Below are 12,926 nucleotides of genomic sequence, written 5' to 3' on the forward strand. Positions count from 1 at the left end.
TTTTGGTCATTTCCTGCCAAGCTCCAGCCTTTGGCTCAATTTGGCACAGGCCACTAGTTATGGCCTTACATGACTTCCTCATCTGGATGATGTTCATCTCCAGTGGAGAAATACATGACCTATCAGTTATTAACTAGCTCAGCCAGATACACTTGAAACACTTCATACTTGAGTCCCACTTCAATTTTAATTATTCTCATTCCTTATGATTTCCTTACAGCATTAATAACAAAAACAGCAGTTTACAATAATCATCATCATAACTTGATATATGGCCAAAACTCGTGCATTACATAATCATATTATTCTTACTCACAGTTCTTCTGTGTGATAGGGAATGGGGATCTCTTTTGACAGCATCATATTACCATGTAAGTCATGTTCAAGTTCTTTATTGCCATGTGTACAGCAATTACAGAGAAGCAGTCATTGGCAATGACAGTCTTTCATTCTGTTCCACTCAAATCTGGACACAGGTGTACTGTACTCATCGAAGTCAGGGCCTTCCTGCCTTTACACTGTTGGCCTTAACAGACCACAATAATGGTGTTTCATCTCCGCCTTATACTTTAATACATTATCAGCAGCACTGTAGAAAGCTTATATAGAATACAGTCAATACCATTTGGCACATATTGTGACTCAAAGGGAATAAAATGGCAGCCATTCAGATGGGCAAACCTCGCTTAACATCCAGGATTGAATCAAAAGAAATATTCAACACTGCACTGACACTATAATGTTTTCCCATTATAAAGGCAGTAATGTGATGTTTCACAGGTAGCAGGAGGCACACGTTATACAGAAAGTGACCTTGGGCATTATTTGATGTTGCGTAATATACGGCGAGCGTGACTAGTTTTCATGGCAGCCAGAGCAGCCTCCAGTGTGGAGATAAGGTGAAGAAGGGTATTGGGGTCTGTCTGGAGAACCCTGCTGCTGCTGCTGCTGCTGCTGCTGCTGCTGTCACAACCTCTCCTTAGAAGCAGATGCATCATCAGCATGGGAATGACCTGCTGATGGACTGAACGACTCGCCAACTGACAGGAATGAGTGAGGGAAATCACAATAAGAAGAATTAGAAAAATATGAATATTGATAAATGGAACATTTACAGCTCCAAGGGCTAGAAACACAAACTGTATGGGACCGGTTACGTATTATCCCAGACTATGCATGTTTATGTTTTTCAGTTTGCAATGTACCCTCTTTCCATCCTTTCCATATTTCATAGGCTCACAATGTAGGATGGTGGAAGTGACTGACTAACTGATGGTCTGATTTTGGTAACTGACTTACTTGAAAACTACCAAGTTACAAATACAAGTATACATAAAAAGATTGAACATAACAGAATATAATGAACATATTCATGTACAGTAACAACATTATCCATTGGGATCCACAGCAGTTGAATAATAATTTCTAAAATATCTAGCATGCACACATAAACACACTCAAACCTGTACATCCAGTCTCCACTCCAGGCTGTGGTAGGCAGGCAGGCTGGAGGGAAGCTGACTCAGAATGCTGCGGATCTGATTGTGGTGCTGCAGGTACAGCTGCAACAAAACCAGCAGCAAACATTCCTACATACTGACTGATTCAAAGTGTACACTGCTCAGATCATCTCAGACAAATAAAACAGATTAAAAGTCACCTGTAAGAGGATCTGGTTAAGCTCTTCACCAAACCCCAAAACGAGCACTGAATCCAGGAAATCCACTTCAGAGATCTGCACAACCACAAATGAACACAAGGATGAGTGACACAGAACAGATGACTCCTTCAGTATTTGGATGTACCCCACAGTTGGTGAAATATCTTGCTCACCAGTTTTTGGTGTTTCAGTATTTTGTGAAGATACAGGAAACACAGAAAAAACACCATATATTGCAGTGTTTCCCCAACCATTATATTAGGGGAGTTCTGTCCCAATGTGCACACAAGCACACAGAGACACATTAGCGCACACACAGGTGAGCACACTCCAGTGGACAGAGAGTGCACGTCGGAAAATATGTGACGTCAACCACCTGAAAAGCAGACAAAAATATCTGCATTATATCTTGATAAGTGGGCCAGATGTTTCTGACTGAACATATCAAGAGGCTCTGGAAATGTTCTTCTAGAACAGTTCTTCTACATTTCCCTTCGTTTGTGCCCTTTGTTTACACGCAAATGGAGGATTCGCCTCTGAAAATGATGCATTCTAAAAACTCCGGCCAGAGTGGAGATTTTGGAAAACTTCAGTTGCACATTCGCGTGTAAACTGAAAAAAACGGAGAAAAACAGAGTTTTAGGTAGCCGACGTCACATTATGCGCCAGAACTTGCCCCTGCGCCAAAAGTGCGACCTATGTTTATATTTTCATTTGGCTATGGTGATCATGGATGCATTCAGAGCAGCAGTCGCATTTATGTTGGTGCAAACCCTTTTCGAATGTTTGCATTTGCAAATACAACTGCTCTATTATATCGAGGAGCAGAGACAAATGAGCGCTTGGAGGTCAGCAAATTTGCAACACCCCACACAACGTAGGCTCAGAGAGAAGTGTTTGAGTGTGAGTGATTCACCATGTGTTTGGAGCTCTCTGTCATCAGAAACATCAGGCCTTCCACTCCATGCTGCACCATTTCCACAGGAACACACAGCTTCCCTGCAAGTAGAGGGTCATTATGGATTTACTTTTAAGTCCTGGCAGGTGGTACATAAGTAGGTAGCATGTGTGTTAAAGCTGCATGATATGGAAAAATGTCCTAAGGATTTATTCAGCTCTGATTAGCGTGAATAATAATAAGCTTCAAGCCCTCATGATGGACATTACCAAGTATCTCTCAGAGCTGAACCTCAAGCTCCAGCCAGCTTCTCAGCTCTCTGCTTTCAAGTATCAAATTACTTTAGTAAAAATTAATGCTGTGGCAACTGGAAAGGGGTAACACTGCATTTTCCAACTCTGCAAAACAGAAGCCCGCTATGACTATCTAAATATGCCGGTGAGTGTGAAAACGTCTTCAGATATTTGGCAAGAGGTTTCAGGACATGAAAAGTAAACAAAAGGAACTCAATATATTAGCTATGCTGTTAAATGTGGAACAAGCTGACATGCCTGATAACCTACAACACGAAATTACTGAGTTGCAAAGCAATAACCTACTACTGAGAGCTGCTCTTTTTAAAACTGACTTTTGCAAAGACTTGGTTCCGCTCATGACTGACTGATACAACCCTAGAAACCCAGCTGCAAGTAGCATCATCATCACTACCATCTGACATGGCCCGCGAAGAGAAGCAGTTCCAGCCATTACAGAGGCTAGTGTGATATACAGTACTGTGTGAAAGTTTTATGTAGGTGTGAAAAAATGCTGTAAACTAGAAGAAAGAAGAAAAGAAAAATCAATATTGAATGTGTCAACATTTTTGTCAGTAAAAATATTTCTAATGGTGCTATTGAAATTAATTTTTCAGCAGATGTTGATAACCACCCAAGTAATCCACAAATACAAAGAAATCAAAACAAATAAGTCCATAAATTAAGTTATTCAATTTAATATTCCTTTATTAGTCCCGCAAGGGGAAATTCCAACTTGTATGTTATTATGTTATATGAATATGTTATATGAAATAAACTGGAAAGACACACGCAAGAAGTACTGAACACACGAACTGAAAATTATTTAATACTTGGTAGAAAAGCCTTTGTTGGTAATGAAAGCTTCAAGACGCGTCCTGTATGAAGAAACTAGTGGCATGCATTGCTCAGGCATGATTTTCGCCTTTTCTTCCACACAAACTCTCTTCAAATCTTGAACGTTCTGGGCACCCCTTCTATGAACTCTGATTTTCAGTTCTTTCCATAGATTTCCAATTGGATTCAAGTCGGGTGATTGACTGGGCCACTCTGGCAGCTTTATTTTCTTTCTCTGAAACCAACTGAGAGTTTCCTTGGCTGTGTGTTTGGGGTCAATGTCTTGCAGAAATGTCCACCCTCACTTCAGCTTCAGCATCCTGGTTGATTGCAGCAGATTATTATCAAAAATGTCTCTGTACATTTCTCCATTCATTCTTCCTTCAATTATCAAGTCTGCTGGTACCATGTGCTGAAAAACAACCCCACACCATGATGTTCCCACCCCAGACTTCACTGTTGGTATGGTGTTTTGGGGGTGATGTGTAGTGCTATTTCTCCTCCAAACATGGTATGTGCTGTGACATCCAAAAAGTTCAGTTTTGGTCTCATCTGATAAGACTATGTTCTCCCAGTATTTCATCAGCTTGTCCAAATGTTGCGCAGCAAACTTCAAATGAGCTTCAACATGTTTTTTTTCTTCAGTAGTGGAGTCTTGCGTAGTGAGCGTGCATAGTAGGGATGTATATCTCCAAAACTGAGGCTGATTCAATACGCATCTCGATACGCAGCCAACGATAAGATACATTAACGATACACTGACGCCTCTGTCGATGCGATGTGATTCACTCCTGTTCACGATACGATGCAATTCAAAAATGATTTGATAACAATATGACTTGCTTACAAAGAGATTCGGTTTAATATTATGTGATCCAGTTCGATACAGTTAGTTGTGGTAGGAGTGTGTGCCCATATCTGATTTCTTATAGCACAACTCTGCTTCACTCTCTGTATCAATTTGAGAGATGCATGTAATATTTGGTTTGTTTTGACTGAGCAAACCAATAAATCCTATTTTTAAAAAAGACATAATTCAGTATATATAGACAGAGCATTACATTTTATTTATAATAAGCAATCCTTACTCCGAATTATGTTCTCTGTCTCTACAATTTTACAAAACGTATAAAACTTCACAGTTTAACAGTTTCAGAAAGCACAGTATTAACAACGTGCATAGTGCAAATAATATGACCTGATTGCATGCATTTTGTCCAGTTTACCTTCTCACTTGAAAAAAAATGCCATGACTATGTTTTGCAACAATGAGGTTGCAAAGGTCTTGCAAGAGGTCTTTGTTTTTACCCATCATAAGATGTTTCTTGTGTGACACCTTGGTTATTAGAAACCTTTTTATAGGCCACCAATGAGGACTAAACCAGCTGATAGGGGGCAGGATTGCATTCTAAATACTGGCAAATTTCAGCTGGTTTCTTGGCTTTCCATGCCTTTTTGCACCTCCCCCTTCATGTGTTCAATACTTCTTGCGTCATTCCACTTTTTTTCACATAACTTAATTTATGGATTTATTTGTTTTGATGGACGGCACGGTGGCGCAGCAGACGTGCCTCACAGCAAGAAGGTCGCCGGTTCAATCCCTGGGTCGGGCAGGGCCTTTCTGTGTGAAGTTTGCATGTTCTTCCCGTGCATGCGTGGGTTCTCTCCGGGCACTCCGGCTTCCTCCCACAGACCAAAAACATGCTCATTAGGTTAATTGGTGACTCTAATAATTGTCCTTAGGTGTGAGTGTAAGCGTGAATGGTTGTCTGTCTCTATACGCTGCCCTGCAATCGACTGGCGACCGGTTCAGGGTGTACCCAGCCTCTTGCCCGTTGACAGCTGGGATAGGCTCCAGCCCCCCCACAACCCCGAAAGGGATAGTCGGTATAGAAGATGAATGAATGAATTTGTTTTGATTTCTTTGTATTTGTGGATTACTTGGGTTGTTACTGACATTTGGTGAAAAATTCATTTCAATAGCCCCATTCGAAACATATTTACTGACATGTCAACGCTTTCAATACTTATTTTCCCCGCTGTAGTTATTAATGACATTGGCTGTACGTTTGGGGGCGTTGTCCTGCTGCAGAATAAATTCGGGACCAATTATACACCTCCCTGATGGTACTGCATGATGGCACTGCTGGACATCTTCCGAATTTGAAGGGAAATAAGCTTGATGTGTTTTTCATCTGCTGCACTAAGTTTCTTTGGCCGACCACTGTGCCTATGATCCTCAATGTTGCCGGTTTGTTTGTACTTCGATCACTCTGCATTTTGTAAATTGATAAAAATAAACAATTATTTATATTTTTGAAAGCATTCTTAGTTTACGGCATTTTTTCACACCTGCCTAAAACTTTTGCACAGTACCGTATGTGTTCAATAATTTACTGGGCCCCTTGAAGGATGCTATAAAAATTGAAATGGCCCTTGATAGGAAAAAGGTTCCCCACCCCTGGTATATACAGTATATGTAAATGCAGACGAGCATTAACCTTTTGGACAGTTGTGTGATGCTGATTTGAACCATATTACTCATGACTAGTCCACTACTGTTCACAGTGTCAACTTCTGGTTTTTTATCAGCTGTCTGAGTGGACCAAGTCAGCTATTTGGTGAGGAGTATGTAAAGAAAGGTCTTACTGGCTGCTCCCTCATAGATCTTGGGACTGGTTCCTCTCCTTAGGAACTCCAGTGCTATGCGACCAAACTCTCCAACCACTGAGGACAAAAACACGTGGACATATACAGCATGATCAATTTATTAAATACAAAATTCATAAGTATGTTAAATTCGTATTTGGGGTTAGAATGATATACTGTATAAACAAAGTTGATATCTGTCTGTGTTCTGACATCTTTTTAATTCAGCCATTCAGCTCTTATATACAAGAGACAATTTTTTCAGAGGCAGCACTTGAGAAACTGAGACCATAGCTGTCTTTTCCTCCCTCATTCAAATTTCACATGAGATGGGTGGCTGTCATTAAAAAAAATAGATGCAGAGGGCTGTTTTGTTGTCACAAATGGTTTGATTGGTAGAGCATATCACATAGTTTCCAATGTCTGTGTTCCAAATCAAAACTGCCTCTCTCATTCCTTTAATTGCTCTCCTCATCGGTTTTAGTATTCCAATTGTGGTGACTATCCAAAAAAATCAACTTAATTAGTCAAATAATGTTGGGTTGAGGATTGAACTTAACTGGATTCCAGGTAAAACAAAATACTGTGCAAAGCTGTTCTCCTCTGGGTGATGTTCCCATTTATTGCAACAAAAAAAATGCTACAAAAACACAACGTTACCATGAAAGCTGATGTGAACTGAAGCTCAAAAACACTGGCTGTCCTCTGGATGTCGGTAAAAACCGTTGTTGGAAATTTCGTTGTTACAGACTGTCATTTCAAATTCTTCTTTAAAAAGATAAAAAGAGTTTGACACCATTAAATCTGGAGGGGTGCCTGTCAAAGTCATGTCTGACAAATATTAAAATCAGCAAGAAGATAGCTCCATCAAACCATACAGAATAATAAAACAACTAAGAAGTACTAATGAACTATAATTCACCAAAAGTCAGCACAGCAAAAACAAATAGACCACAACTCAATTCAGTTTTCAATAGGTGTATTACAAAAAGAAAGCAATTTTGGTGAGTAAAGGAGTGTGTGCATCCCACAGTGTCAGAGTTCAATCCACTCTATAAAGAATTCTGTTTTCCCTGAGCCCCAAAATACCTCAGTCTAATCCAGTTCACAACAGCTCCAGGTTTTACTGCGGATCCCCACAACACCGGCTCAATTCAGGAAACCAAGATTTCAAAACCAGCGTCTGTGCTCGGCCAGGAGCAGTGATTATTTACAGTGTATGCAAAGGGTCCTCATGGTACCGTCGATCGATCAGTTATCAGCCTACTTTGCAGCGTCGGCTTTAGCTCCACCAAGACCGCTGTTACGCGCCTGATGCGAGATAATAATAACACTGTGATAACTGGCGATCCTGCTTTTGATTCCGATGAATTAAATCTAATGCTCATTTCGATCAATTTTCCATTCAGCATCGGAATCGTGACACCTCTCATAATTATGTATCATTAGTGACCCATACATACATATTTTTGTGACATGTACTTTGAGTAATTGATGACATTTTATATCTCTACTTCACTACATTTCAGAGGTAAGTGTTTCATTTGAGTAGTTACTTCACTGATTACGACTTAACTGACAAAACTAAAATATGATGCGGTTATAGCTTTTACTACCCAGCAGTATATAAGCAAAATAATTTCCAAACAAATACATATAAAGTACATCCCAATATAATAACACACATTTTATTATGACTATGTACATTTATTTATAATGGAGTAGTTTTTGATCGTAGCTTTGCTACGTTTACAAAAGCATGTGAATTGTTCTTCCAATACTGTGTAATATAAATGATAATATTGCTACTGAGGGAAATACAATGCGGTAATTTTGAACTGTGAGTTACCCTGACATTTCCCAGCCACTGTCATAAAATAAACACATGTGGCAGGACAGAGAGCAAGCTTGAAGGGTGTCCACAGAGACTACTACAATATTATATAGTTTCTATTACTGATAGAATGATAGTGCTGTTATTGTGACGCGCATGTGTAGGCTACGTTAACACCGTATGTTGACGAAACAGACGACTAAATATTGTACTGATCTTGCCTGTGCAACCCAAACTACACACCCCGTATTCACAATCAGCGCATTCAGCTGACAGGAGAAGAAGCTGAACTGTTGTAGCAGCAAATATGTTGTCATGATCCTGATCCTCTGCCATAGCAATGACAGACCGTTTATTTACCTGCGGCGTCAATCGTCAGCAGGAAGGCGAGGTGTTCTTTAAGGTCTTCAGACAAAACTAGCAGCATACTGAACAGCAGCGTCTTGTTCAACAACACAACTTATTAAACAATCCGGGACAAACGTTTCCATTAACCCGGAAGGCGATTTGGAAAGTAGATTTTCCTTCTTCTTTGGTGTCTTACCACAGCTGCAATGCATATCATTGCACCACTGCCATCCTCTGGACGTAGTCAACTCCGTTAGCGTACCTGTCCATATTCCTGTTGAGTCCCGGTGATTTCGATAGTATATGACAAATATGTCAAACTCAAGGCCCGCGGGCCAAAACCGGCCCACGATGGAATTATCTTTGGCCGCCTGATCATATTTAATTATTATTAGAGCTGGTCCACCAGTATATTGCGCGCACTACTAGTACTACAAGTCCCACAATGCACTGCCAGTGCGTTGGCACGTCAATCAAACGCCCGCGAGCGCGAGTTCCTGTCACGCTCGTTCATCAGCAGTCTGATTGAGCTAGCTACCTGTGCCCAACTTTCAGCCACCCTCTCCCCGAAAGATGGTTAAACGGAAGGTGGACTTTGAAAATACAGGTTTTCAAGGCAGGTGGGAGGCAGAGTATATGTTCGAGGTAGTGATGGCTAGATGAAGCTTCTTGAAGCCTTCCAACCAAAAAGGTTCATTTTTTTTTTCAATGCTTTATTGAAAAGGTACAGAAATAAACAAGTATGGCAACTTTCATTTCATTTCGAACATTGCAACAGTATAAAGAGATTGCCAAGGGAACAACAACTTAGCATTAGTGCAAATCATCTCAAAATATAACATACATTTCGTGCTTCAATATAATAAATTCAGAACGGATTGAGGTAGAATTAAGGTAAACAAATCATTAAAAGAATACAGTAAAATAACAAGACAATAAACATTGATATCACAAGGGGGAATTCATATTAATTTCAGCTATCCAATTCAGTGGGGAAATTTTTTAAGATATCATGTAATTTCTGTGCATTTATACCTTTAAGAAGGTTTAAAGACTTCATGTACATTTTAAATTCATTCAGGAAGACAATAAATTTGGGGGATGATTTCAGTACTCTATTCTTGTGGATAAAGAACTTGGCTAGACATAGAATTACATTACAACAGAGTTCATCATTTTTGTTTTGCAAGATCATACCAAAAGTTATATCATCTCTAGAGTTAGAAGCTGGAAACAATGAAATTTTTTGTTTGATCCATTTGTGAATATTAAGCCAGAATGTTTGTACTAGGGCGGCACAGTGGCGCAGCAGGTAGTGCGCGTGCCTCACAGCAAGAAGGTCGCCGATTTGTTTGCATGTTCTTCCCGTGCATGCGTGGGTTCTCTCCGGGCACTCCGGCTTCCTCCCACAGACCAAAAACATGCTCATTAGGTTAATTGGTGACTTTAAATTGTCCTTAGGTGTGAGTGTGAGTGTGAGTGTGAATGGTTGTCTGTCTGTATATGTGGCCCTGCAATCGACTGGAGACCGGTTCGGGTGTACCCCGCCTCTCGCCCGTTGACAGCTGGGATAGGCTCCAGCCTCCCCGCAACCCCCGAAAGGGATAGTCAGGATAGAAGATGAATGAATGAATGAATGAATGAATGAATGTTTGTACTATACCACAAGAAAAATACATGGTCCGTAGTTTCAATGTCATTTTCACAAAATGTACATATACTGTCATCAATATTAAAACGTAGTCTAAGTAATTCTTTAGACAGATAAATGTTGTTCATAATTTTAAAGTGTGTTTCTTTCATTTTGGGGGGTACAGGAAATGTTGGTTTCTGCTGGGAAATAATTTTTCAGTCAGGCAGTTTCTTATAAAGTTATTGTTACATTTTTCCAGCATTAAAATCCCCTGTATTGACAGTGGGGCCGGTTGTGGCATTATAGGTTGGTGTGCCAATATGTTTTTCGTTAGAAATATAAATTCTTGAGGAAGTGCTTTGTGGAAATTAATAAAGTCTGATTTTGAAGGGTTAAATTTATGTTTAGAGCAAAATTTAATTTGTTTATGGAACTCTGATAATGATATTGGTAGTTTATCGATATTAAAGTCCACCATGAGAAGACATTTCAATCCTCCAATCTTATTAAATAGGGAGTTTGGGACACAGTACCAAAATGAGTTGCTATGTTTGATCCAAGATTTCAGCCAGTTAATTTTTAAAGTTCCATTAAGGCAATCAAAGTCAGTAACTTTTAGGCCACCATCCTTAATTTCTTTAACCATATTGCTTTTTTCATGTAGTGTTGTCTGTTTCTCCAAATAAAGTTTAGGATGGTTTGGTTAATAGATTTTGTCAGTTTATTTGGAATGGCATTAGAGTAAGCTGGGTAAATACACCTCGATAGACATTCCATCTTGGTTAGGTAAATTCGGCCGAGTATTGAAAGGTCTCTTTGGAGCCATGAATTTCATTTGGTTTTACTCTCTTTCATTTTGTTTTCTAGATTCAAGGATGACTTTGTTTTTGGTCTTTTGTAAGGTAAATACCCAAGTATTTGATTTCTGACTTGATAGGGATATTACAGACGTCTTTTAGTGGTGTATCATGAATTGCAAGTAGTTCACATTTGTTTAAGTTCAAAGTTAACCCGGAAGCTTGGGAGAATTTTTTAATTCTTTAGATAGTTTTTGGAATCTGACGTCTGTCTTTTAGGAATATTGTTGTGTCATCTGCTAGTTGGCTGATGACAATATCAGTACCCAATACATTTAATTTCTTAATGTCATTACAATTTTTAATGTAGATTGCCAACATATCTGTGAATAAAATGAATAAATATGGTGAAATAGGACAACCCTGTGGAATCCCTACATTAACATTAAAGCTGGGGGAGGTGCCATGAGGTAGTATGACACAGCTGCTGATATTCTGATACAGACCACCAACTAAATTCAACCAAAAACTAAATCTGACTCCAAAACCTAATTGTTCATGAACTTGAAAGATAAATGAGTGCTCTACAGAGTCAAACGCTTTATAGAAATCGAAAAAGAAAAGAAAACCATCATCTTCAATTTGACCTCTGGAAGGACAGATACAGGAAGAGAATGGAGGAACAGCTGCAGGAGAACAACATCAGGGGAGTCTGGAGAGGCCTGAAAACCATCTCAGGCCACCAAGAGCCAAACTCCCAGGTGGCTGGGGATCCAAAGTGGGCAGATGAGCTGAACACCTACTTCTGTAGGTTTGAGGAAACATCTGCCCCTCTCCCAGCTGCACCAGCACTGCAGCAGACCTCTTTTGATCTGCCAGCATCCTGCCCTAGTACCTAACTGACACCCCCCGCCCCCCCCCCACTGCCCACTCACCGCCATCAACGCCACCCCCCACTGCTCCTCCCAGCCCCCCATCCACCTCACAAGACACTCAGCTCCCCTGCTCCAACTTGTCCCTAACACCTCTCCAGGTGAGGAATCAGCTCAGGAGGTTAAATATCAGGAAGGCTGCAGGACCGGACGGCCTCAGTCCCAGGGTCCTCAGATCCTGCTCTGATCAGCAGAGCGGGATCATTGGACATCTGTTCAACCTGAGCCTGAGACTGGGAAGGGTGCCACACCTCTGGAGGACGTCCTGCGTGGTACCTGTGCCAAAGACCCCACATCCCAAGGACCCTAGCTGTTACAGGCCAGTGGCCCTAACATCACACCTCATGAAGGCCCTGGAGCGGCTGGTCCTTGCCGACCTGCGCCCCCTGGTGAGCTCATCCATGGACCCGCTGCAGTTCGCGTACCAGCCTGGCATTGGAGTGGACGATGCCCTCATCTTCCTCCTCCATCGAGCTTTATCTCACCTGGAATCGCCTGGGAGCTCTGTTCGGGTCCTTTTCTTGGACCTCAGCAGTGCTTTTAACACCATCAGGCCAGCCATCCTGAGAAACAAGCTAGAGCTTTCAGGGGTGGACCTACACCTCACATGCTGGATAGTGGACTACCTTTCCAACCGCCCACAATATGTGAAGACAAGGGACTGTGTGTCAGGGACTACACTGCAGTGTAGGGGCCCCCCAGGGAACGGTGCTGGCACCGTTCCTCTTCACCCTCTATACAGCTGACTTTTCCCACCTGTCACACACCTGCCACCTGCAGAAGTTCTCTGATGACTCTGCCATTGTCGGCCTCATCACGGATGGGGACGACAGGTCATACAGAGGACTCATCCAGGATTTTGTGGACTGGTGCCAGCAGAACCACCTCCCGATTAATGCGGGTAAAACCAAGGAGCTGGTTGTGGACTTCCGTTGGCACCCGTACTTCTCACCATCACCAGTGAACATCCAGGGAAGGTACATTGAGATGGTGACATCTTGTAAGTACCTGGGTGTTCAGCTGAACAACAAACTAGACTGGACTC

General features: G+C 41.2%; 1 protein-coding gene across 1 annotated transcript; it reads right to left on the minus strand.

Annotated features, from left to right (window-relative positions):
• Positions 1 to 379: 379 nt before the first annotated feature.
• On the minus strand, positions 380 to 8,755 carry commd2 (COMM domain containing 2). The gene is made up of 6 exons (XM_076727308.1): positions 8,532 to 8,755; positions 6,338 to 6,415; positions 2,577 to 2,659; positions 1,661 to 1,735; positions 1,464 to 1,562; positions 380 to 1,040 (listed from the first exon to the last, which is right to left on the minus strand). Exons 1-6 carry the CDS (start codon positions 8,596 to 8,598, stop codon positions 822 to 824), a joined length of 621 nt encoding a protein of 206 aa, XP_076583423.1. The 5' UTR covers positions 8,599 to 8,755; the 3' UTR covers positions 380 to 821.
• Between the last annotated feature and the right edge of the window lie 4,171 nt (positions 8,756 to 12,926).

This window comes from Chaetodon auriga, chromosome 3 (genome assembly GCF_051107435.1).
Source record: "Chaetodon auriga isolate fChaAug3 chromosome 3, fChaAug3.hap1, whole genome shotgun sequence".
NCBI lineage: Eukaryota > Metazoa > Chordata > Actinopteri > Chaetodontiformes > Chaetodontidae > Chaetodon > Chaetodon auriga.